The sequence below is a fragment of the Chiloscyllium punctatum genome, chromosome 44, assembly GCF_047496795.1.
Source record: "Chiloscyllium punctatum isolate Juve2018m chromosome 44, sChiPun1.3, whole genome shotgun sequence".
In the NCBI taxonomy this organism is placed as follows: Eukaryota; Metazoa; Chordata; class Chondrichthyes; order Orectolobiformes; family Hemiscylliidae; genus Chiloscyllium; species Chiloscyllium punctatum.
In genome coordinates, this window is record NC_092782.1 from 49,191,063 (window position 1) to 49,214,521 (window position 23,459).

The following is a 23,459-nucleotide window of genomic DNA, read 5'->3' on the forward strand; positions in this document are numbered from 1 at the left end:
TGAGAAGACTGGGACAGGTTGTTGGTATTGTCAGTTCGAGGAACTTGACACTCTCCACCCTCTCGACCTCAGTTCCATTGAAGTAGATGGGGGCATGTTCTACTCCTTCCTTACTAAAGTCAATGATCAGTTCTTTAGTCTTGCCGATGTTGAGAGAGAGCTTGTTCTCATTGCACCACTTCACCAAACCCTCTATCTCCCTTCTGTATTTTGGCTGGACGTTGTAAGATATCCTTTCTATTACAGTGGTGTTGCCAGTGAACCGATAGATGGTCTTCATTTGGAATTCTGCAACACAGTCGTGGGTGAAGAGTATTAAGTGTTATTGTGGAAGATATGCAGCTACCTATCTTCATTGATTGCAGTTTGTAGGTCAGAAAGCTGAGGATCCAGTTACAGAGGGCTGAGCTGAGACCAAGATCACGGAGTTTTGAAATCAGTCTGAAGAAGATAATAAAGTTGAAGGCAGAGCTGTAGTCAATTAGCAGGATGTAAATATCGTTGTTGTCCAAATGGTCCAGGGATGAGTGCAATATAGTTGAATCTCAACTGCCTTCTGGGCAATTAGTGATAGGCATTAAATGCTAGCCAAGCCAGCAATGCCCTCATCCTGTGAATGAATAAAAACTGTGCCATCTTTCTGGTATTAGTTAATTGGAAAGGTGATGAAATAACTTGTGTAGCCTGTTACAAATAAAAAGAATAACGACTGAGATGGACAGTGGTGGAGAAAAAAAGCAAAGGCATGTGTGTGTGTGCGTGCGTGCGTGTGTGCGTGTGTGTGTGCGCGCGTGCGTGCGTGTGTGTATGATTGCTTTATGGTGCTGTTCATTGAAGAATTTCCTGCAGCAGATGGCAATACTTCAGCAACTGGTTTTCCGCTGACTTGAAGGCTGTTAAACTTAGTGCTATTACCAGAATCATGAAACAACGTTGCTATGTTGTTAGCATTTTACTGGATGGGGTCAATCCAGCTGGGGACAGCACCAATAGGAACCTACTTTAGCGGTTACCCACATTAGTCAATAATGCCAGATTCTTAAAAGTACAAGATGACAGTGGAATTCAATCAAACTCACTAACTACTTATTCATATTGAGCCTCAGCACTTTCACTTAAATAATTCAACAATATAGCCATGAAACAGATTGATGCATCACTGCTACATATCATTCACTTTTACCTGTCAATCATTACACGTCACAGAGCATGGATTGGACATATGAAGTTCAGCATATATTCACTGAGGTAGTTTTGACTGAATGCAAGAAGAGCTTTACTAAAGAAATGCAGTGATGGGCCTTATGATGGCCAATAGCCAACTTGTAAACCTCAGTTGTGAACAAAATTTCAGCTAAGATTGACTAGAGGCAGATTTGCCTTCAGTTTCCGGATGTTTGTCATTTATATAAATTATTTGGATGAGAATATAGAAAGCACAGTTTGCAGACAACACCAACATTGGTGGCATAATAGACAGTGAAGAAGGTTTTCTAAATTTACAAAAGGATTTTGATCAATTGGGTCGAGGAGCTGAAAAATGACAGATGGAGTTCAGTTGGGATAAATGTGAGGCATTGCAAACAGTTAGGAGCAGGACTTACACAATTAATGGCAGGGCTTTGGGTGGTATTGTAGATTCAGTTACATAATTCTTTGAAGTAAACATCTCATGTAGACAGGGTGGTTAAAAAGGCATTTAATACATTTGCCTTCATTGTTCAGTCCTTTGAATATAGGAAGTCATGCTGAGGTTTTACAGGACATTGGTGAGGCTTCTTCTGGAATCCTGTGTCCAGTCCTGGTCACCCAGTTCCAAGAAGGATATTATCAAGCTGGAGAGGGTTAAGCAAAGATTTACCAGGCTGCTGCTGGGTATGGAAGGTTTGAGTTATAAAGAAAGGCTGGAAGGGCTGGGATATTTTTCACTGCAGCATAAGAGGTTGAGAGGTGAAATTGTAAAGGTTTATGAAATCATGAGGGGTATCGATTGGGTTAATGGTAGGTGTCTTTTCCCTAGAATGGAGGGTTTCAAGTCTTGGCAGAGGAGAGAGATTTAAAAAATGTTTTACACAGAGGGCGGTTTGTGTGTGGCATGAACTTCCTGAGGAATTGGTGGATGTGGGCACAGTTACAACGTTTAAACAACAATTAGATAAGTACATGATTGGGAAAGGTTTTGAGGGAAATGGGGCAGGAGCAAGCAGGTAGGATTAGTTTAGGGATTATGTTCAGCTTGGACTGGTTGGGCCAAAGGGTCTATTTCTATGCTGTATGACTTTATGGCTCTATAATACAAGGTCTGAATTGGACAGAGTTTGGAACAAACAGCAGAGGTAATACAGTATATTGCAATTAAACTAGAAGATAAACTAAGAGGTTATGTCAACCTATAAAAAGCACATGAAAGTGTAGCCATTACCTGAGAAATGGTAGAGTACAAATAAATCTAGAAGTAGTAGCCATAAAACATTTGGACAATATATAATGGTTGACAGATCAGTCAAAGGTTAAAAACGCCTTTGTTCTGTGTACTTGAAGCACTGATAATTCTGCCTTGCTGGGAGAAACAGCTATTTTGCAAAGACAAGACTGTTCATTCTTGAATGCATTGGAGAGTGGGTAGACAGTGTGGAAGATTGTTGCAGGTTGCAAGGGGACTTGAATAAACTGCAGAATTTGGTTGAGAGGTGGCAAATGGAGTTCAATGTAGATAAATGAAGGTAAGGTAATGTAAACTTTGGGAAGAATAAAAGGAAAGCAGAATACTGGATCAATGGAAAGATTCTTGGTACTGTGGATGTACAGAGAAATCTTGGTGTCCATGTAGTTGCCACCCAGGTTGATAGTGCTGTTATGAAAGCATACAGTGTGTTAGGTTTTATTGGTACAGGGATTGAATTCGGGAGCCATGATGTCATGCTGCAACTGTACAAAATGCTAGTGCAGTCTCACTTGGAATACTGTGTATAGTTCTGGTCGCCCCATTACAGGAAGAGTGTGGGAGAACTGGAAAAAGTGTAGAGGAGATTTACCAGAATGTTGCCTAGTCTGGAGGGAAGGTCTTATGAGGAAAGGCTGAGGGATTTGGGTCTGTGCTCATTGGAGAGAAGAAGTTTAAGAGGGGATTTAATAGAGACATAGAAGATAATCAGAGGATTAGATAGGCTGAACAGTGAGAGTCATTTTCCTAGGTTGATGACGTCGGCTTGTACAAGGGGGCATAGCTGCAAATTGAGGGGTGATAGATTTAAGACAGTAGTCAGAGGCAGGTTCTTTACTCAAAGAGTGGTAAGTGCGTAGAATGCCCTGCCTGCCAATGTAGTTAACTCAGCCACATTAGGGGCATTTAAACAGTCATTGGATTAGTATCTGGATGATGATGGGATAGTGTAGTGGGGTGGGCTTAGATTAGTTCACAGGTCAGCACAACATTGAGGGCCGAAAGGCCGATACTGTAATGTTCTATGTTCTATGATTGTCTAATGAGAACTTTGGAGAATAAGAAGCATTAGGTATCGGAGAAAAGGAATCATGCTGTCCTCTTTCCAAAGTCCAGATAGTGGTTAAAATGGTTCAGCTTCAGTGTTAAAGGTCAGGCATCATAAACGTACCACCATGACAGTTAATCAAAAAAGAGGAAAGCTTGGAATAAAGATCATGGAGGGGAATGTAACTGTTGGCTAATTGTAGTTATAGCAAATTATGCCTCATTCAAAAATCGCTTGTTAATACCTCTAACAACACTCAAGAAGCAGCCCACTAATTGGCACTAAATCCACAAACATTCAAGGCCTCCACCACCCATGCTCAGCAGCAGTGTATACCATCTGCTATACTGTAGGAATTCACCAATGCTACTTAGACAACACTTTTCAAATCCATAGCCTCCACCATCTGGAATGACAAGGACAGCACATATGCCCTAATGGCATTGTGAGTCGATAGCAAATGGATTACATTGATTCAAGAGGGCAGTTTATCGCCACCTTCTCAACAACAAATATGAAGGGCCATAAATGCTGGCCCAACATTGGCACACACATGCCATGAATGAATTATGCCCACTTCCAGTACATTACATAGAGAATAACCTCTTTATTCAGACATATTATAGTAGCAGAAATGTTAGAGAATGGTCTATTCAAAATTTCACATCTGTGTTTAATACAATTTTCTTTCCCAGTGCTATTACGTGTTAAACAACTAAAATGATTAGATTAATTTAAGATAAAAATTACCCATAATCTAACTGAACAGTAAAACAGACAGATGAAATCTGTTGAATGGGCTCCTTCTGTTCCTGAGTTCCCATGAATGTTAGCATTATCTAATCAACAATAAATCAAAGACCATGCGTTGAAAGAAAAATGGGTAACTATGTTTTTTATATATAAGTTCTGGTACTACTTTCCTGTCATACCTCCCTCAAATGGCTCCTAATCCTAAGGTTGCAAATGAATGTGACAACATTCCCTTCATTTCAAATGATTTACATACATCTTCCCTTACTGTGGGCACCAGCCAGTCCAGAGATCCCACAGAATACAATGCAGGCTGAACAAAACCCCTCAGCAAAAAATCTGGTTTGACTTAGTGATCCCCTGTAATAGTAGATTGTGAAACTCAAAATGTTTCTTCAGGGTGCCAGCCCACAGTCTGGACGAGACTCACAAGTAGGCTTCAGCTGTGGCATTAAGTGGCCAAGGAATCTCTTATCAGCAGGCATATCAGCCATTGGTTGTTTGCCAGACTGCAGTTGAGGAAGATTCTGACTTAGCAGTCCTTCCCGCCTTGAACATGTCTGATGTGTTTGACTTTCTTTAGCAAATGAAATGGTTTGGCCCCAAACAAAACTCTGTGAAAACTGGTTAAAGGAGTTCACTCATCCCATTGCAATCTCAGTGCAAAACAAACTTGAACCAGAAGGCCTGTGGAAATTTATTGCCATTTATTCAATTAAGTAATAATGAATGAGAATATCTACCTGACCAGTTTTTAGCCCTCAAACAACATCTTCAGAAAATACTTACCGAGTCACTTCTCACTGCAGTTTGTGGAATGTTGTTATGCACAAATTAGCTGTCACTTCCCTCCCACTTAAACAGTAACTTCATTTCAACAAGTGTTTCACTGACTGTAAAGCTAGATGATGAAAAACCTGAAGAGAAGACAGTCTTGGAATAAACACTTTTTCATGACAATCGTATCATGTCCCACCATGGCAGATGGTGCAAACTAATGTCCTTTAGGGAAGGAAATCTCCTGTCCCTACTTGGGTCTGATCTACATATGACTCCAGATCCATAACTCTTAATCTCATTGAGTAATTAGGGATACACATTAAATATCAATATAAATAATAAATGCTGAAGTAGCCAGCAATGCATATATCCCATGAATAAATTTTAAAAACACAGCAATTGGTGATGACCCAGTACATGAAAGCATAATATGAGCAGAAACTTTTATTTTTCTTTCTGAAGAGATGTAAAGGTTTAGGATACTAAGGTATTGAAGTTACCATGAAGGACTATCCTTCTCTACCTCTCCCCTCCCTTGATGTGTGGTGACTCGATGTTAACCCACCACTAGTTATCTCTCTCTCTAATGAGACAGCAGCCCCAGGGACAATGGGAAAATTATGTTTTTTTAATTTTAATGAATACGCTAATCACAAGGTAGGGACAGATAAGGAAGTTCTTTGGCCCATCTAAATTAATCTATCCAAACATAGCTTAAAGTCCCCCATTAGAGCACTAGTTCCAAAAAAAAATTATAACCAGGAGATAAAACACATCAAATCCTAAATAATGGAGCTTGATTCTCGTGGCGAAATGGTGAGCCATAACACACAAGGCTTTACTCTGTGTTCAAATGCATTCAGTTCATAGATGGTATTAGTGTCTGGTAGGACCATGCACTTAAGGGGAGTCAGTAGACATACTTAAACGGGACCATCTCGGACATCTCCCTCCCCTTCCTGGACATCTCCATCTCTATCTCCGGCAACCAACTAACCACTGATATCTACTACAAACCCACAGACTCCAACAGCTACCTGGACCACACCACCTCCCACCCTGCCTCCTGTAAAAACAAAATCTCTTATTCCCAATTTCTCCATCTCCGCCACATCTGCTCCCAGGATAACCAACTCCACCATAGAACATCCCAGATGTTGTCTTCTTCAAAAACCACAATTTCCCCTCCCACGTGGTCAACAATGCCCTCCAGCGCATCTCCTCCACTTCCCGGACCTCCATCCTTGAACCCCACCTCTCCAATCGCAACAAGGACAGTATCTCTTGGTCTTCACCTTCCACCCTACCAACCTCCAGGTACATTGCATCATCCTCCGCCACTTTCGCCTCCTACTAGCAGAACCAACCACTAAGAATATACTTCCATGCTCACCCCATCTATGCTTCTGAGGGATCCTTTCCTCCGCAACTCTCTTGTCAGATCCACGCCTCCCACCAGCCAACACTCAACTTCCGGCTCCTTCCCCTGCCAACACAAGCGCAATACCTGTGCCCACACCTCCACCCTACCTCCATCCAAGGCCCCAAAGGATCCTTCCACATTGAACAGAAATTTACCTGTACTTCCACACACGTCATCTGCTGTATCCGTTGAAATCAATGTAGTCTCCTCTACATTAGGGAGACAGGATGCCAACTTGCATATCATTTCAGAGAACATCTCTGGGACACCCGCACCAATCAACCTCACCGCACTGTGGCCGAACACTTTACCTCGCCCTCCCAATCCACCAAGGACGTGCAGGTCCTGCGCCTCCTCCATCGCCAATCCCTAACCACCCAATGCTTGGAGGAAGAACACCTCATCTTCTGCCTTGGAACCCTGCAAACACAGAGGATCAATGTGGATTTGACCAGTTTCCTCATTTCCACTCCCCCCACCTTATTCCCAGTCACAAGCCTCCAACACAGCACTGCCCTCTTGACCTGTCCATCCTTCTTTCCACCCATCCGCTCTATCCTCCTCTCTGACCTATCACCTTTTTGCCCCCACCTTCAACCACCTATCACATTCCCAGCTACCTTCTACCCAGCCCCATCCATTTATCTCTCAGCCCCTCTGGCCCACAAACCTCATTCCTGATGAAGGACTGATGCCCGAAACATTGATTCTCCTGCTCCTTGGACGCTATCTGATCTGCTGTGTTTTTCCAGCACCACATTCTCGACTCTGATTGCCAGTATCTGAAGTCCTCATTTTTGCATACTTAAACAGGTATCAAAAAGTGTGGCACTGGAAAAACACAGCCGGTCAGGCAGTATCTAAGGAGCAGGAGAGTCGACGTTTAGAGCATAAGCTCTTCATTAGGAATGTCCAGCATCTGCAGTACCCACTTTCTCCATACTTAAATAGTCTCAAGCTAATTGAACTAATGTAGATAATCCATTCTTTCCTTCCCACCACTGATTACAACAAGGCCAAAAACATGGGCTCCCCAAGTCTACGGATTGTGCCATGCATCATCAGGAACTGTTATGTTACCAAACAACCCAGATGGCCTCCTTCTTCAAAGACCACAATTTCTCCTCAGACGTGGTTGACGATGCTCTCCACTGCATCTCCTCCACTTCCCGCTCCTCCGCCCTTGAACCCCGCCCCTCCAATCGTCACCAGGACAGAACCCCACTGGTCCTCACCTACCACCCCACCAACCTCCAGATACATCGTATCATCCTTCGTCATTTCTGCCACCTCCAAAGAGACCCCACTACCAAGGATATCTTTCCCTCCCCTTCCCTATCAGCGTTCCTGAAAGACCACTCCCTCCGCGACAACCTCGTCAGGTCCACACCCCCCAACAACCCAACCTCCACTCCCGGCACCTTCCCGTGCAACCGCAACAAATGCAAAACTTGCGCCCACACCTCCCCCCTCACTTCCCTCCAAGGCCCCAAGGGATCCTTCCATATCCGTCACAAATTCACCTGCACCTCCACACACACCATGTACTGCATCCGCTGCACCCGATGTGGCCTCCTCTACATTGGGGAGACAGGCCGCCTACTTGCAGAACGTTTCAGAGAACACCTCTGGGAAACCCGCACCAACCAACCCAACTGCCCCGTGGTGGAACACTTTAACTTCCCCTCCCACTCCGCCAAGGACATTCAGGTCCTTGGCCTCCTCTATCGCCAGACCATGGCAACACGACGCCTGGAGGAAGAGTGCCTCATCTTCCGCCTAGGAACCCTCCAACCACAAGGGATAAAGCAGATTTCTCCAGCTTCCTCATTTCCCCCCCTCCCACCTTATCTCAGTCCCAACTCTCGGACTCAGCACCGCCTTCTTGACCTGCAATCTTCTTCCCAACCTCTCCGCCCCCACCCCCTCTCCGGCTTATCACCCTCACCTTAACCTCCTTCCACCTATCGCATTCCCAACACCCCTCCCCCAAGTCCCCCCTCCCTACCTTTCATTTTAGCCTGCTTGGCATACCTTCCTCCTTCCTAAAGAAGGGCTTATGCCTGAAACGTCGATTCTCCTGCTCCTTGGATGCTGCCTGACCTGCTGCGCTTTTCCAGCAACACATTTTTCCATCTCTGATCTCCAGCATCTGCAGTCCTCACTTTCTCCTAGAGTCCATTCTCTACTGGTATTAAAGAGGTCTTGTTAAACCAAATGGTTTGTGCCAGGAAAACAAACCATCCACATGCTACCAATTACATTATCTGCTATAAATGACTCAGGGTGAAGGGATTTTCCTGGTTTAATTGTTTGACAAGTCACGATTGGTAGCTGGGAAACAGGTAAATGATACAGTTTCTGGGAAGAAGTAAATGCCCAGGTTAAACAAAAGGCAGGAGAAAGTGAGAATTGCAGATGCTGGAGATCAGAGCTCCTGATAGAGGCCTTTGGCTGAAATATTGATTCTTCTACTCCTCGATGCTGCCTGACCTGCTGTGTTTTTACAGCACCACACTCTCGACTCTTAAACAAAAGGCAGCCGGGTTCTTTTAATCATTATTTATTAAGGATTAAACTGAGTTTGGCCATGATGCTTTTCACAATTCAATAATCAATGTTCAAGTTGAGACTTCCAAAAAGATTTGAAAGTACTACATAATGAGTTTAATGGCAAAATTGAAACCCACAGGATAAATGTGTTTGCAGCATAGATACAAAATTGGCTATAGGATGCAAAACAAAGTTGTAGTGGATAGTTTTATTGTAGACTGCTAGGAGGCTTACAACAAACTCTCCCAGGATTCAATGCTAGGACCATTGCTGGTTTAGATTCATGGCTTGTGCTTGTGGGAACAGCACAATTTTGAAATGTATGGAAAACCTGAAAGTAAACGCTGAGATTGATCGTAATAGTCTTCATCAACCAGGCAGGTGCAATGAGCAGATGTACATCACGTGAACATTAATGTAGATGTTAGTCAGAAGAATAAGGAAAAAGAATGCATGCTGAGTGGTGCAATGTTAAAAAACACTATTTCAGCACAAATCTTTGGAGGTGGCAGGACATAATGCACATATAGTATGTACATGAACAAACAAAAATAGGAGTAGTTGTAGGCCATTCAGCCCTATGAGCTTGCTTTGCCAATCCATAAAATCATGGCTGATCTGACTTTGGCCTCAAATCCACATTCTTGCATACCCCTGAAAATCTGACTCCCTTGTTAGTCAAGAATATATCTTAGTGAGGAACAACAAAAGCAGTCAATAAGACATTTGTTGGAAAGTTATATAAACTAATATTAAACACTAATTTGACCCCAAGTCCAGTATTTTATCCAATCTGTGTTCCGCAATTAGGAAGCATGTAAAGGCATTGGTGAGAGTGCAGAAGAGATTCATCAGAATAGTTCCAAGGATGAGAGGTAATAGACTAGAGAAATTTACAGCATAGATGGCTGTGAACTGATCTGACAGAATTGTTTAAAATTAAGAAGTGTTGAGATAGAGTTAACAAAAACAAGCTGTTTGCATTGCTGAAGAATTCATAACAGAGAGCACAATTTGGCTAAAGAATCAGAGGCAACATGACAGGACAATCTCTTGTGCAGCAAATGGTTAAAATTTGGAATGTGCGATCTGAGAATGAATTCAACAGTAGCCTTCATTAGGAATCTGATTAATTTTTCTAGGAGAAATGATATTGTCACAACATGAGGAAAGAGCAAGGAGGTGAGAATAGCTGAAATGCTCTTAGAATGTGCTGGACAAAGCCAATGGATTAAATGGCCTTCTTCTGTGCTTTACAACTCTACATTCTATGACTAAGTTAAAATGCATAACGTTGACAGCATATAATCCACAGCATAGATGGAATGAATAAAAGCAATGAAAATATTAAGGTCAACAATCATTGTCAGTTAGTACACAAGGTCTTTAATAGTATTGCATCAGACATATCAAATTTGGAATGTTTGAATCATCATCCAACCCTGCCCAACTATATCTATTAACAAGAAGGCAATAAACAATTAATAATCCCAAATGCTTTTCAACTGAAAATGGAAGAGATTTTTCAATGAGCAAAAGCATCAAACATCTAAATTAGACTAAAGCCAATCCTTAGGTGCACAATTTTGTAATGTTTAAGCACCCTCTACAGGTGAAAAATACAAGTTCAGTTAAGGACATTATACATACCTGTCATAAATCCTCTGAAGTTGCTGAAAACTATACATTATGTGGGTCATGTGGTCATTGGCAGCTACCACTTCAGTTGAAGGGTTATATTTATTGATTGCCAGAACCTGGGAGAGAAAAACTGATGTAAATATATCTTTCATAATCTATTACATTGTTATGCCTCCAAGAATTTTGAACAAGTGGAGAAACCAATATTATAATGCCACTCAGTACAGCTGTGATGTAAAAAGAAACATTGAGATTTGGGCTTAAATTTTTCAAAACCTGTTGGTGATAAGGAACTTCAAATGTTGCTTCAGCACGTTGCAAAAGTGGTCAGAATTTCCTGAAATGTATAGCTGTGAGTGAGATAAGATCTCCATTCAATTAAGTTCAGTGGATAGGCATTCAATGCTGGAGCACCAGTTAGAGGATTTCCACCTTGAGAGTCGCGTCAGGTTATGATAAACAGAATAGATCCTTCAAACATGAAGGTGCTTCTCTCCAGATTTTTAAATATTTAAGCAAATATAGCAGCCAGGCTGCTACTGTTGTGGCTGGAGGGTGGGAGGGGTTACTCTTGGGCACATCCACGCAAGTAGAGAGATTCGCACAACATGTTTTCCCTGCCTACTGCCAGCTGGCCACCACCAATCACCAAAGGAAACCCATTCAGTGCAATTTATTGAAAATTCCAAGTATACCTCCATTAACTGGCTTCACTTAAACCCTTAACAGCCCCGACTGCTACCTGCAATGCACCAAGAGATGGATGCAGTTAGCCTTGCTATCTTGGAACAACCTCTGCAAAAGTGGCTGGCACCAGAAAACTGGCATGGCAGCGACATCAGTACTTTCAGTTTCCTCTTCGCTTCCTGGTGACAATTTAGGATGTGGAGTAGGCAATATAAAACTGAGATGAGGAAAATTTCTTCACCCAGACAGTGGTGAGACTGTGGAATTCTCTGCAATAGAAGGTGGACAAAGCCAAAACATTGAATTTTTTCAGTAAACAATTAGATTTCGTTCTTAGTGATAATGGGATCAAAGGGCTTGGAGAGAAAGCAGAAACAGGGTACTGAGTTGAATGATCAGCTATGATCATATTGAATTAACTCTGGTATCCCATCATCCTTTATTTATATATGGTAAGTTCTTAACATTGATCCAGCTCCCTCACATCCAGCTCTCAGAGTGAACTGGGTGTCTGACACTCCTGTTTTTATCTGCCAGCCAGAGCTCCTGATTGGACTAGATTAACAACCTCAATCAGGGAACTCATATTCTATGAGGGCCACTTGGCTGGTCTCATTATAATCAATACAGAACGGCAAAGCAGACCCGAAGGGACGAATAACTTATTGCTGCTCCTATTTTCTATGTTTTTATGTTTCCAGTTCCAACCCAGAAGGGCCTGAAAACAGTCTTATTATTCTATGAAACATATAGTCATATAGCTAATAAAGGAGGTAGGCTGCCTATGGTGACATCACAAATCCTGGCCAAAATGGAAATGATTGGGTAATTTTCCCATCAATCATGTCAATGGACAGCACTGCTAATAAGTGACTGGTATTAATTTTACACAAATAATTAGTACTATGTAACTATCCTGCACCCCTTCCAACTTTGCTGAATAAATAATCCTTCTTTTACAGTGATTCACTGATGTCATCAGTTTCTGTTTGCTATAAAGATGATTACATGAGATTGTTTACTGTAAGTCCATCTGTAAATCTCTCCACATTGAACTCATTACCTGGCACAGTAGTATTGATACTCACTGTTAGATTTAATAGTAAATCTTTATCTACAGCTTAGAAATTGACCATTTTGTCCAACAGAAGCTCTATACAAGCTTCCTCCAACCCCTCCTTATCTAACACTATTAGGACAGCATTCTATTCCTTTGCCCTTGTGTGTTTATCTAATTTTCTCTTAAATACATAAATGTGATTTGCCTGAGTTATTCTTTGTGATAGTGTATTCTTTGGATGTGTTTCTCGAATTCTTTATTGAGCTTACTGCTGGCAATTTGAAACTTATGGTCTCTACTTCTGGTTTATCCTTTTAAGCAGTTTCCATATCTATGGTATCAAATATATTTTTATTACTTAAAAACCTCTATCAGATTACTACTCAACCTGCTTTTTCTAAAGTCTGTTCAGTCTTTCCTGATACTTATGCCCTCTCAATTCTGGCTAAAATATCTGTCCCTGATCACTGCAGCAGTATTTAAAGACCTTCCCCTTTAATTCACCTTCAAGGTGAAACTTCCACCTCTATCTTAGGAGGAAATTCTGTCTTGGATCCCATTAGTGCCAGCAAGTCTCAGAATCAAGATGTGAGAGTGGAGGGTTAAAGTGGAGTGAAGAGCCCTGGGTGAGTAGGCAGCTTCTGATGGGCACAGGAAGCTCACAAAGAGAGATCACACGTTTGTCCAACACTAGACCTGCAACTAGCTGCCAGTTGCCCACACAGTGAGGGCCTTTTAATACTACTGGTAAAGTATCTGCAATGGTGATGATATGCCCTTAGGAAGCATTAGGTGGCCTGGCATCTCTTTACTGCACCCCTAGAATTTCTGATAGGTTGATGCGGGCAGTGGGAAGGCCACCCTCTGAAGTTTACATGCCTATCCTCATGTTAAACCAACAGATGGGAAGCATTAAAATCACCCCAAACACATCAAATATGGCATCATATTACATATTCTCGATAGTCCAGTAGATGTACACTAGAGCTCATTGTTTGTGCAACTAACCCCTCACTGATTAGCAGTTTCAGAGATATAGATAAACTATGAAAGCTATTTGGTACACTTTAGAAATATATCTAACTCATATTTCGTTACAGATTCCACATGGCAAACTTTGTGCGAGGGCTTTCCAAGCAATAATGCCACTGTAGGAATCATATTTTGTCAGTTTAAGGTTGAAATTTGAAGAGTGAATTCATACAAAAATTTCAATGAACTGTAAGCAATTTTATTTGTTGTTTCTATAGAAAAATTAACACATAAAATAAATTGCAACTTGCTCAATCAAGTGCCTGACACACAGCCAATGTTTTGAAGAAGGATATCTTATTATATGTTAGTCAGTGCTGCAAATTACCACATAACTGAGCATACAGTGTTTTGAAAATCTGGAATTAAAATAGAGTATGGTAATGACAGTTGTAGACATTGAACTCTTGGACTGTGGGAACTGCTGAAGTCACTGGATTAATAATTCAAAGTTCTGGATTAATGCCCTGTGAGTATGGATTCTAATCGCACCATGGCTGATGAGAAATTTTAATTGAATAAAAATCTGGGATTTAAAAGCTAGCCGAATGGCAACCAAGTTACCATTGTTGATTGTTATAAGGTTCCCACTCTTCAGTGGGAACCTTCAACAGTCACAGAGGGCAGACAGAGTGGAAGTGGAGGTCCCAGCCACCTCTGGAGTGTCCTGAGTAAAGATTTCAAAGGGGGTTGTTTCTTCTGTGGCTGGGTGCCTCCTGGCACTACCCTGTATTCTGAGGAAGGGATACCTAAAATGCTCACCAGGAGACCCATTCCTGTCATCTAGACTTCAGTACTGAGGACCAACGTCTGCGCCATGGAGCGCACCTCTCCAATAGATCCTAAGGTGGGTTGGACTCCATGACAGCTGCCAACCTGTCGATGAGGGCAGCTAGACAGTCGCATGACTCACTGCTTGCTGCAGCTTTATTGCTGCAATGTGGGTCATAGCCTCCCATATATGTCAGCTGCTTCTGTTCCTCCTTATGCATGAGGATGAAATCCTCAAATACTGATACCATACAGTCCTCTCCTGCTTGGGGTTGAAATGGTGGCTGATCTTTGACAGACCTCCAAGTTCTAGCAATCTAGGCCATTTCTTCCTCAGTCAGATGCAAACCTTATATCGTGAACTCATACTTTCTAATGCTAAAGTTTTCCGCTGAAGTGTCAATGTCTGAGCTGATAGGGATGAAGGAGGCAGCTTTGTTAATGCTTCCTCTGTGGCCTCAGAGCTCTCACCCTTAGAGGGGTAGGAGGTAACGTTTAGGGGAGACAGCCATTTCATCACAGGAGATGCTGGCAGTAACTGCAAGGTAAAAGAAAGATAAGGTATAATGACCAGTGATTAGCAGTGATAACCAATGAATGACACTGAGTGGCTCTACTGTGAGAGTTGTAATAGAATGAAGAGTTGACAGGACATGGATGATTTGGCACTGCTGCAAGACTGAACCACTCTTGCCCTGCAAGGGCCATCATTCTCTCCTCCTAGGAGCTTAATGTTGGGCACCCCTCCATCCATACAGACTCTCTCTGCTCTGTTATTGGCTATTTCCTCCCATCATGAGAGAAAGAGAGGGATTCAGTGAGATAACAGTGGGCGACACATCTGTTAGAGTTGATGCAGATAGGAGAAAGATAAAACTACCTAAGTGAGGCATAGGTGTGCAGAGGGCACGCAGAGTTAGTAATGTGGGAGATTTGGGTGAGGGAGTGGGGTAGGTATTGGTCAGTTTGGGCGAGGGAACACGTTGAAGGTGACAGTGTAAATGGTAAACCATAAATCTTGGTGGGAACAGGGTGCAGATCAGAGATAAAGTGAGTGTGAGGTAACAAAGGGAAGGCACTTACCCTGGTATAGTGAAGAAGGTCTTTGATCTTCTTATGATATGGCTGGCCATTCCTCTAGATCATGAAGATGACAATGACCTGGGTACTGACCTCAGACCAGATTGCCAGGGCCTGGTGGTATGGCCTCTTCTACCACTTTTCAACGAAGTGGAATCTTTGCACATTCCCTGAACCAGGGCCTTTGCCTTCCTACCAAGGAATCCTGGTGCCACTTTCCCTTCTATGACATATTCTGGAAACATCCTTGACCAAGCAGGGAAGCTTCATAATGCCAAAGCTTATCTGGGTTCATAGCAGATTTTTTTAAAGATTGTGGATGTGGAAGGGCTGCCAGTCTTTTTGTAGACATCCGCTGACTGGCAAGCTGTTCCCTGAATGGCATGTGATAATGTGGGGCTGGAATCGGATGTGAGTGTGTGACAGGGACAAAATAGGTCATTAATAAGGCAAATTTGACAAGATGGGACAAGGAATCTTACTAGGCCTCACGTCAGAAATCCCTTTACAAAACTCAACAGAACTCACACCAAAACACATAAGATTCCATCGAACAATATGATGAGAGACCTTCAAACTGTGGAAAGGCAGAAGGTGTCTCTCTCCCTCTCAATCTCTCTGCAATAAAAATTCCCAAAGTCTGAAGAAACCCAGTTATTCCCTCCCACCAGTGCTGTAAGCTGTGCCTTTTAATTAGTAACTAGGAGAATTTGTAGTGTACCAAATATTCTGTAAAGAAGTGAATAAACCTGGAGAGAGGAGATTAAAGAACAAAAAAATCATGGCAAGAAACAGGTTCATGTCAGTGAAGCATGTAGTCTGTTGCTATTGAATTCTGTTTCCCAGTTTTATTTTCTATTAACCCTTAAAACCAATCTCGTTTTGTTCATCTGTATATTCTGTTTGTATGTGTCAGGGCTTTAAGAGGGAGTTAGAGTCTTAACTAGTGCAGCCATATAGTGACAGTTCATGGTTGTTTATCACTGATTAGAATCTAGTTATTAGCAGTAAATAATAGTTCTTGTTAAGTACAGAAGGAAGAATTCTGCCCATAAGATTTAAGGACTGTTCACTCTGTACATCTCTTGTTGTTCAGAGTGCTTATAAATTAATATTCAAAACCTACAAATAAATTAATACTTTTCAAGCAAATGTAAGCTGTGATTACTGAAATAAAATTGTATACGTGAAACAGTTACAGCACATTTTATACAAATAAACTGATGTCAAATAACAAAATAAATTTTAAACAATTGTTTTATCACTGAACTGTAAAGTTACATTACATGATGTAAATTTTAATAATTATGTTTACTTGGTCCTATCAGTATATAATTAAAAACAATTTTCAAGGAATAATTCAATTTACCTTATCAATTGCTTTCACTTTTTTAAGATCCAGCTCAGTCAGTTTCTGCACCATGTACAGGATCCAGTACAAATAATCAGGGTTTTCCTATTGGAGAAAAAAAAATCTAGAAAGAACTGACTTCATGCAAGAATTGACTTTATTATAATTTAATTAATAAAAAAGTACCTCGAGTGCTGAGGGGTCCTCCATTTTGTGTTCAGCAGCAGGAAGAGAAGGAGCGACGACCAGGGAGCTGCCGGGAAGGTGAATCACTGATTTCAAAACTTACCTCGAGCGTCGGGGCCCTCCATTTTATGTTCAGCAGCAGGAAGAGCAGGAGCAATGACCCGGGGCTGCCGGGAAGGTGAGTCACTGATTTAAAAACATACCTCGTGAATAGGCGGAGAGCTTGCTGAGCAGAAGCAGACATGGGTCTGCCGAGTAAGTGATGTAATATATTTGGGCAGTTGCGTTACGTGAAACACTACTTTGGTAGTGTCTCCCACCCATTCTCCTGCTCTAACCAAAAAAAGAGTTCTGTGCACCAGATTGGTAAGGTAACTAGGTTTTTGTTTTATTCTTTATTTTTCAGTAGTCTCTTTGAGAATTCAGAATAGTGGGAATGGAGGTTAGGGCAGTTGAATGTTCCTCCTGCAGAATGTGGGAGGTAAGGGTCACCACTAGTGTTCCTCCTGACTTCATCTGCAGGAAGTACACCCAACACCAGCTCCTCGAAAACTGCATTAGGGAATTGGAGCTGGAGCTGGTGCAGAAAGAACTTCGTATCATTGGGGAGTTATTGAGAAGAGTTACAGGGATGTAGTAACACCTCAGGTACAAGAAGAAGGTAGATGGGTTACAATCAGGAGACATAAAGGGAACCAGCCAACAGTGCAAGGATCCCCTGTGGCCATTCCCCTCAATAATAAGTATGCCATTTTGAATACTGTTGGGCGGCACGGCTTACCGGGGTAAGCCATGGACTCTGTCCCTGTTGCTCAGAGGGGAAGCGGGGAGAAGAGCAGAGCATTTGTCACTGGGGATTCCATAGTTAAGGAGAGAGAGAGAGGAGGTTCTGTGGGAATGAGAGAGAGACTCACTGTTGGTGTGTTGCCTCCAAGGTGCCAGAATTCGTGATGTCATAGATCATGTTTTCAGGATCCTTCAGGGGGAGGGGAAGGAAGGGGGGCCAGCCCCAAGTCATGGTTCACATAGGCACTGACGACATACGTAGGAGGAGAAATGGGGATTTAAGACAGAAATTCAAGAGTTAGGATGGAAGCTTAGAGCGAGAATAAACAGAGTTGTTATCTCTGGTTTGTGACCCGTGCCACATGCTAGCGAGGTGAGGAATAGGGAGAGAGAGGAGTTGAACACATGGCTACAGGGATGGTGCAGGAGGGAGGGTTTTGAATACCTGAATAATTGCGGCTCATTCTGGGATAGGTGGGACCTCTACAAACAGGATGGTTGACACCTGAACCAGAGGGGTACCAATATCCTGGGGGGCATTTGCTAATGCTCTTCAGGAGGGTTTAAACTAATTCAGCAGGGGGATGGGAACCTAAATTGTAGGTCCAGTGTCCAGGAGGTTGAGGGTAGTGAGGTCGGAAATAAGGTTTCAAGGTCGCAAGAATGTACTGGCAGCAGGAAGGTGGTTTGAAGTATGTCTACTTCAACACCAGGAGCATCCGAAATAACTAGGCGAACTTGGAGCATGGATTGGTACCTGGGACATCGATGTTGTAGCCATTTCAGAGACATGGATAGAGCAGGGACAGGAATGGTTGGTTGCAGGTTCCGGGATTTAAATGTTTCAGTAAGAACAGGGAAGATGACAAAAGAGGGGGAGGTGTGGCATTGTTAGTCAAGGACAGGATAACAGTGGCAGAAAGGACATTTGAGGACTCATCTACTGAGGTAGTATGGGTTGAGGTTAGAAACAGGAAAGGAGAGGTCACCTTGTTGGGAGATTTCTATAGGCCTCCGAATAGTTCCAGAGATGCAGAGGAAAGGATAGCAAAGATTATTCTGGGTAGGAGCGAGAGTAACAGGGTAGCTGTTATGGGGGACTTTAACTTTCCAAATATTGACTAGGAATACTGTAGTTTGAGTACTTTAGATAGGTCAGTTTTTGTCCAATGTGTGCAGGATGGTTTCCTGACACAGTATGTAGACAGGCCAACAAGGGGCGAGGCACACTGGATTTGGTACTGGGTAATGAACCCAGCCAGGTGTTAAGATTTGGAGGAAAGTGAGCACTTTGGTGATAGTGACCACAATTCAGTTATGCTTACTTTAGCAATGGAAAGGGATAGGTATAGAATGCTATGAAAGAGTTATAGCTGGGGGAAAGGCAATTATGATGCGATTTGGTAAGATTTATGATACATAGGATGGGGAAGGAAATTGCAGTGGATGGGCACAATTGAAATGTGGAGCTTATTCAAGGAACAGCTACTGCGTGTCCTTGATAAGTATGTACCAGTCAGGCAGGGAGGAAGTCGTCGAGCGAGGGAGCCGCGGTTTACTAAAGAAATTGAAGCTCTCATCCAGAGGAGGAAGAAGGCTTATCTTAGAATGAGATGTGAAGGCTCAGTTAGGGCACTTGAGAATTACAGATTAGCCAGGAGAGACCTAAATAGAAAACTAAGAAGTGCCAGGAGGGGACATGAGAAGTTGTTGGCAAAAAGGATCAAAGAAAATCCTAAAGTTTTGTATAGGTATATCAGGAATAAAAGAATGACGAGAGTAAGATTAGGGCCAATCAGTAGTGGGAAGTTGTGCGTGGAGTCCGAGGAGATAGGGAAAGCGCTAAATGAATATTTTTTGTCAGTATTCACACTAGAGAAAGATAATGTTATCAAGGAGAATACTGAGATACAGGCTACTGGACTAGACAGGATTGAGGTTCACAAGGAGGAGGTGTTAGCAATTCTGGAAAGTGTGAAAATAGATAAGTCCCCTGGGCAGGATGGGATTTATCCTAGGATTCTCTGGGAAGCCAGGGAGGAGATTGCAGAACCTTTGGCTTTGATCTTTATGTCATCATTGTCTATAGGAATAGTGCCAGAAGACTAGAGGATAGCAAATGTCATCCCCTTGTTTAAGAAGGGAAGTAGAGCCAACACTGGTAATTATAGACCAGTGAGCCTTACTTTGGTTATGGGTAAAGTGTTGGAAAAGGTTACAAGAGATTGGATTTATAATCATCTAGAAAGGAATAAGTTGATTTGTGATAGTCAACACAGTTTTGTGAAGGATAGTTCGTGCCTCACAAAACTTATTGAGTTCTTTGAAAAGGTGACCAAATATGTGGATGTGGATAAAGTGGTTGATGTGGTGTATATGGATTTCAGAAAGGCGCTTGATAAGGTTCCCCAGGGTAGGCTATTGCAGAAAATACAGTGGCATGGGATTGAGGGTGATTTAGTGGTTTGGATCAGAAATTGGCTAGCTGAGAAAAGACAGGAGGTGGTTGATGGGAAATGTTCATTCTGAAGTGGGTGTACAAGGATCTGCTTTGGGGCCACTGCTGTTTGTCATTTTTATAAATGACCTGGATGAGGGCATAGAAGGATAGGTTAGTAATTTTGCAGATGGCGGAAGGTAGGTGGAGTTATGGATTGTGCTGAAAGATGTTGCAGGTTACAGAGAGACATAGATAAGCTGAGAGGTGACAAATGGAGTTTAGTGTGGAAAAGTGTGAGGTGATTCACTTTGGAAGGAGCAACAGGAATAAAAAGTACTGGCTAATGTAAGATTCTTGGTAGTGTAGATGAGCAGAGAGATCTTGGTGACAATGTATATAGATCCTTGAAAGTTGCCACTCAGGTTGATAGGGTTATTAGGAAGGCATATGGTGTGTTTGTTTTTATTGATAGAGGGATTGAGTTTTGGACCCATGTGGTCATGCTGCAGCTGTACAAAACTCTGGTGTGGCCACACTTGGAGTATTGTGTGCAGTTCTGGTCACCGCATTGTAGGAAGGATGTGGAAGTGTTGGAAAGGGTTCGGGAAGATTTACCATGATGTTGCCTGATATGGAGGATAGGTTTTATGAGGAAAGGCTGAGGGACTTGAGGCTATTTTTGTTAGAGAGAAGAAGGTTGAGAGGTGACTTAATTGAGACATATAAAATAATCAGAGGGTTAGACAGATTGGACATAGAGAGTCTTTTTCCTCAGATAGTGATGGCGAGCATAAGGGGACAGAGCTTTAAATTGAGGGGTTTTAAATATGGACAGATCTCAGAGGTAGCTTCTTTACTCAGAGAGTAGTAGGGGCATGGAACGCCCTGCCAACAGTAGTAGATTCACCAACTTTTGGGCATTTAAATGGTCATTGGATAGATGTATGAATGAAAGTGGAATAGTGTAAGTTAGATGGGCTTCAGATTGGTTTCACAGGTTGGCACAACATCGAGGGCCAAAGGGCCTATACTGTGCTGTAGTGTTCTATGTTCTATGTTTATTTGACTGAATGCACAGCCAAGCATTTGCCACATGGGATTTTTTTAATGGCTCAACTTCTAACTTTGAATATTTTTTGAGAAGTATTACTGAAAAAGTTTCACATGATCATGGGAAAGAAATTGCATATTCATAGCAAAATTGTTCTTGGTTGCTGCCTAATGATTGTAGTTGGAAGTGAATGTGCTACTGGCATTAGAGGAAAAAAGAAACAGCCTTGGTGCAATGTCTTTAGAGTACGATACTTTACCGATGTTCATTCATTAAAAGGTAGCCAGTTGGTACAGATTGGAAGAGTTGATTAGGACTTGTGGAGTAGAAATATCAGTGTAATGGAAGGGGTTAGTAGCACCTAATTTAAACAGTCAAAGTTAGAATTTATCTGTAGCACACATGAAAACTAAAAGCAAAAGATGCAGATGATTAATAACTTAAGATTCACAGTAAGTGTGTAACACAGATGAGTTGTTAAAAATAGTTAAACATATGTCATAAGCAAACAAAAACAAAAATGGACTGCAAATCTGCAACATACCATTTAGAATAAATATATTCATATTATAAATGAGAACACTCTTTACTAATTAAAACATGAGTAGAACCAAATGTTGCAGAAAAACTAAATAACTCAATAATACAATATGAATATTCAGCACAATTTTTTTTTCTGATTACTTTTCTTGTAACAGCATTTAAATGCAAAGTTCCTTTTCCTTTTCTGCAGCTTTGGGAAGATCTGGTTGCCCTGAATGTTGTAACATTGGCTAACAGACTTTCGAAAATTATTTTTGTCCCTCTGCAATCGCAGTGACTTGAAAAGTTCTAAATGTTCTCATAAATTCAATGGAAAGCAAGGTAAAAATGATGCTGACTGAGGTGAAACAGGAAGAACAAGGTCTAGGCTTAGATCCCCCTAAATTATTGAACTTCACCATACAGTTCCTCACTTATGCTGACAAGATTCAAAATAGAAGCTTCTGAAATAATAATAATATCAGTGCTAAGTTTTAATTAACTTTGAAGGTGGCCACTGATTCCAATTGTGTGACAGTAATGCTTGATGCTTTTCAGCAGAATTAAAATTCAGGTCTTGACTGCAGTTCCAATATGTAAACAAGGCTCTAGAACATCATTTTGTTCTAAATTACAGTTATTCACAAAAAATATCGACAGGATACCTTACATTTTAATTTAACATTGCTGCTGTGCTTTTTCTATGCTGTAATAGCAGGTATAAAATAACTGCTGTGATATTATAGAAGCTTTTAACACCTGATGATGTTTATTTTTTAAACAACCATGACATTTAGTAGGTACAATTTATTATTTTATTCTATTTTATATTATTTTATAGTGATAGTCAACATGAATTCCATCAATTGATTTTAAAAGGAACAATTTGCCTTTTCATAATGATATTTAGAACTTGAGGCAATGATGATACTAAGGTACCTCCTTCCAATAAGTATATCAACAATGCTGAATTTTAGCCAATGTTTCATTCACATGGCTGCCAAAAGGAAGCTTGTCTGTTGAGTTTCATCTTGTTTTCCTGAAACATATGCACACTCCCCCCCACCCCCCCCCCCCCCCCCCCGCCCCCAAACCTATCTCTAAACATTCTCTTCCCCTCAGCTTTCCAGTACCTGAATTGGGTTCCATTGAAGATTCAAGACCCGTAAAAGTTCAAGGTTTTGCATGTGTTTAATTTCATTCAATTCTCTGACCTGACAATTAAACAAAAATCAATACAAAAATAAGGAAATTTTTAAAAGATTTTTATATAGCCAGGATGTCTTAAATTATCAATACTTCACTGTTCACTGTACGCATCAGTGGCTGCAAACTAAGAAAATGTCATACCAATTTTATTGGCTGCAATTCAACAGAAGAATGATCTGATCCTCCTTAAGTCATCAAGAAGTTACAGGAAGAGGTGCAAAGTAATTAAACATTACATTAAAGGCTGGATTTTTGCAGAAGTGGATGCAGGATTCTGGGTGTTAATCTGACTCTAATGAGAAGCAAATAAAGGTTCTGATTTTGATAGAGGTGATGGATTAATTGATGAGAAGTCAGGATTGGCATTCAATTAGTGACCGGGACCTGTCTGGAGATGGGATATCAGATATGCAATTCACCTTCTGGTCTGACTCATTTGTACCTGTTTTAAAAAGAAACAAAAGCTTCTGAATTTTCAAGTTGGTCAGGGCACAGGGACATGTTAGTACAGAATAGAGATGAATTTTAGTGTAACTAAAATATCACTGCTGTGAATAGATTTTCTTCAAAAACATACACGTGTTCCAATCTAACTTTTTCCACACTGATGACTGTTTCAAGGCAGGTTAGAGCTGTTCAGCAC

At 41.5% G+C, this 23,459-nt stretch overlaps 1 protein-coding gene across 7 annotated transcripts in view; it reads right to left on the reverse strand.

Annotated features, from left to right (window-relative positions):
* lrguk (leucine-rich repeats and guanylate kinase domain containing) overlaps nucleotides 1–23,459 on the reverse strand; it is a 161,519-nt gene that overhangs the window by 113,767 nt on the left and 24,293 nt on the right. For all 7 annotated transcript variants that reach the window (XR_011955321.1, XR_011955322.1, XM_072562905.1 and 4 more), the window contains exons 8-10: nucleotides 22,741–22,821; nucleotides 16,641–16,727; nucleotides 10,651–10,757 (exon numbers count right to left, since the gene is read on the reverse strand). Coding sequence is in view for 5 of the 7 variants with exons in the window: in XM_072562905.1 (XP_072419006.1) it covers nucleotides 10,651–10,757; nucleotides 16,641–16,727; nucleotides 22,741–22,821 (275 nt within the window). In the remaining 2 variants the exon portion in view is untranslated. The remainder of the gene's footprint in view (nucleotides 1–10,650; nucleotides 10,758–16,640; nucleotides 16,728–22,740; nucleotides 22,822–23,459) is intronic.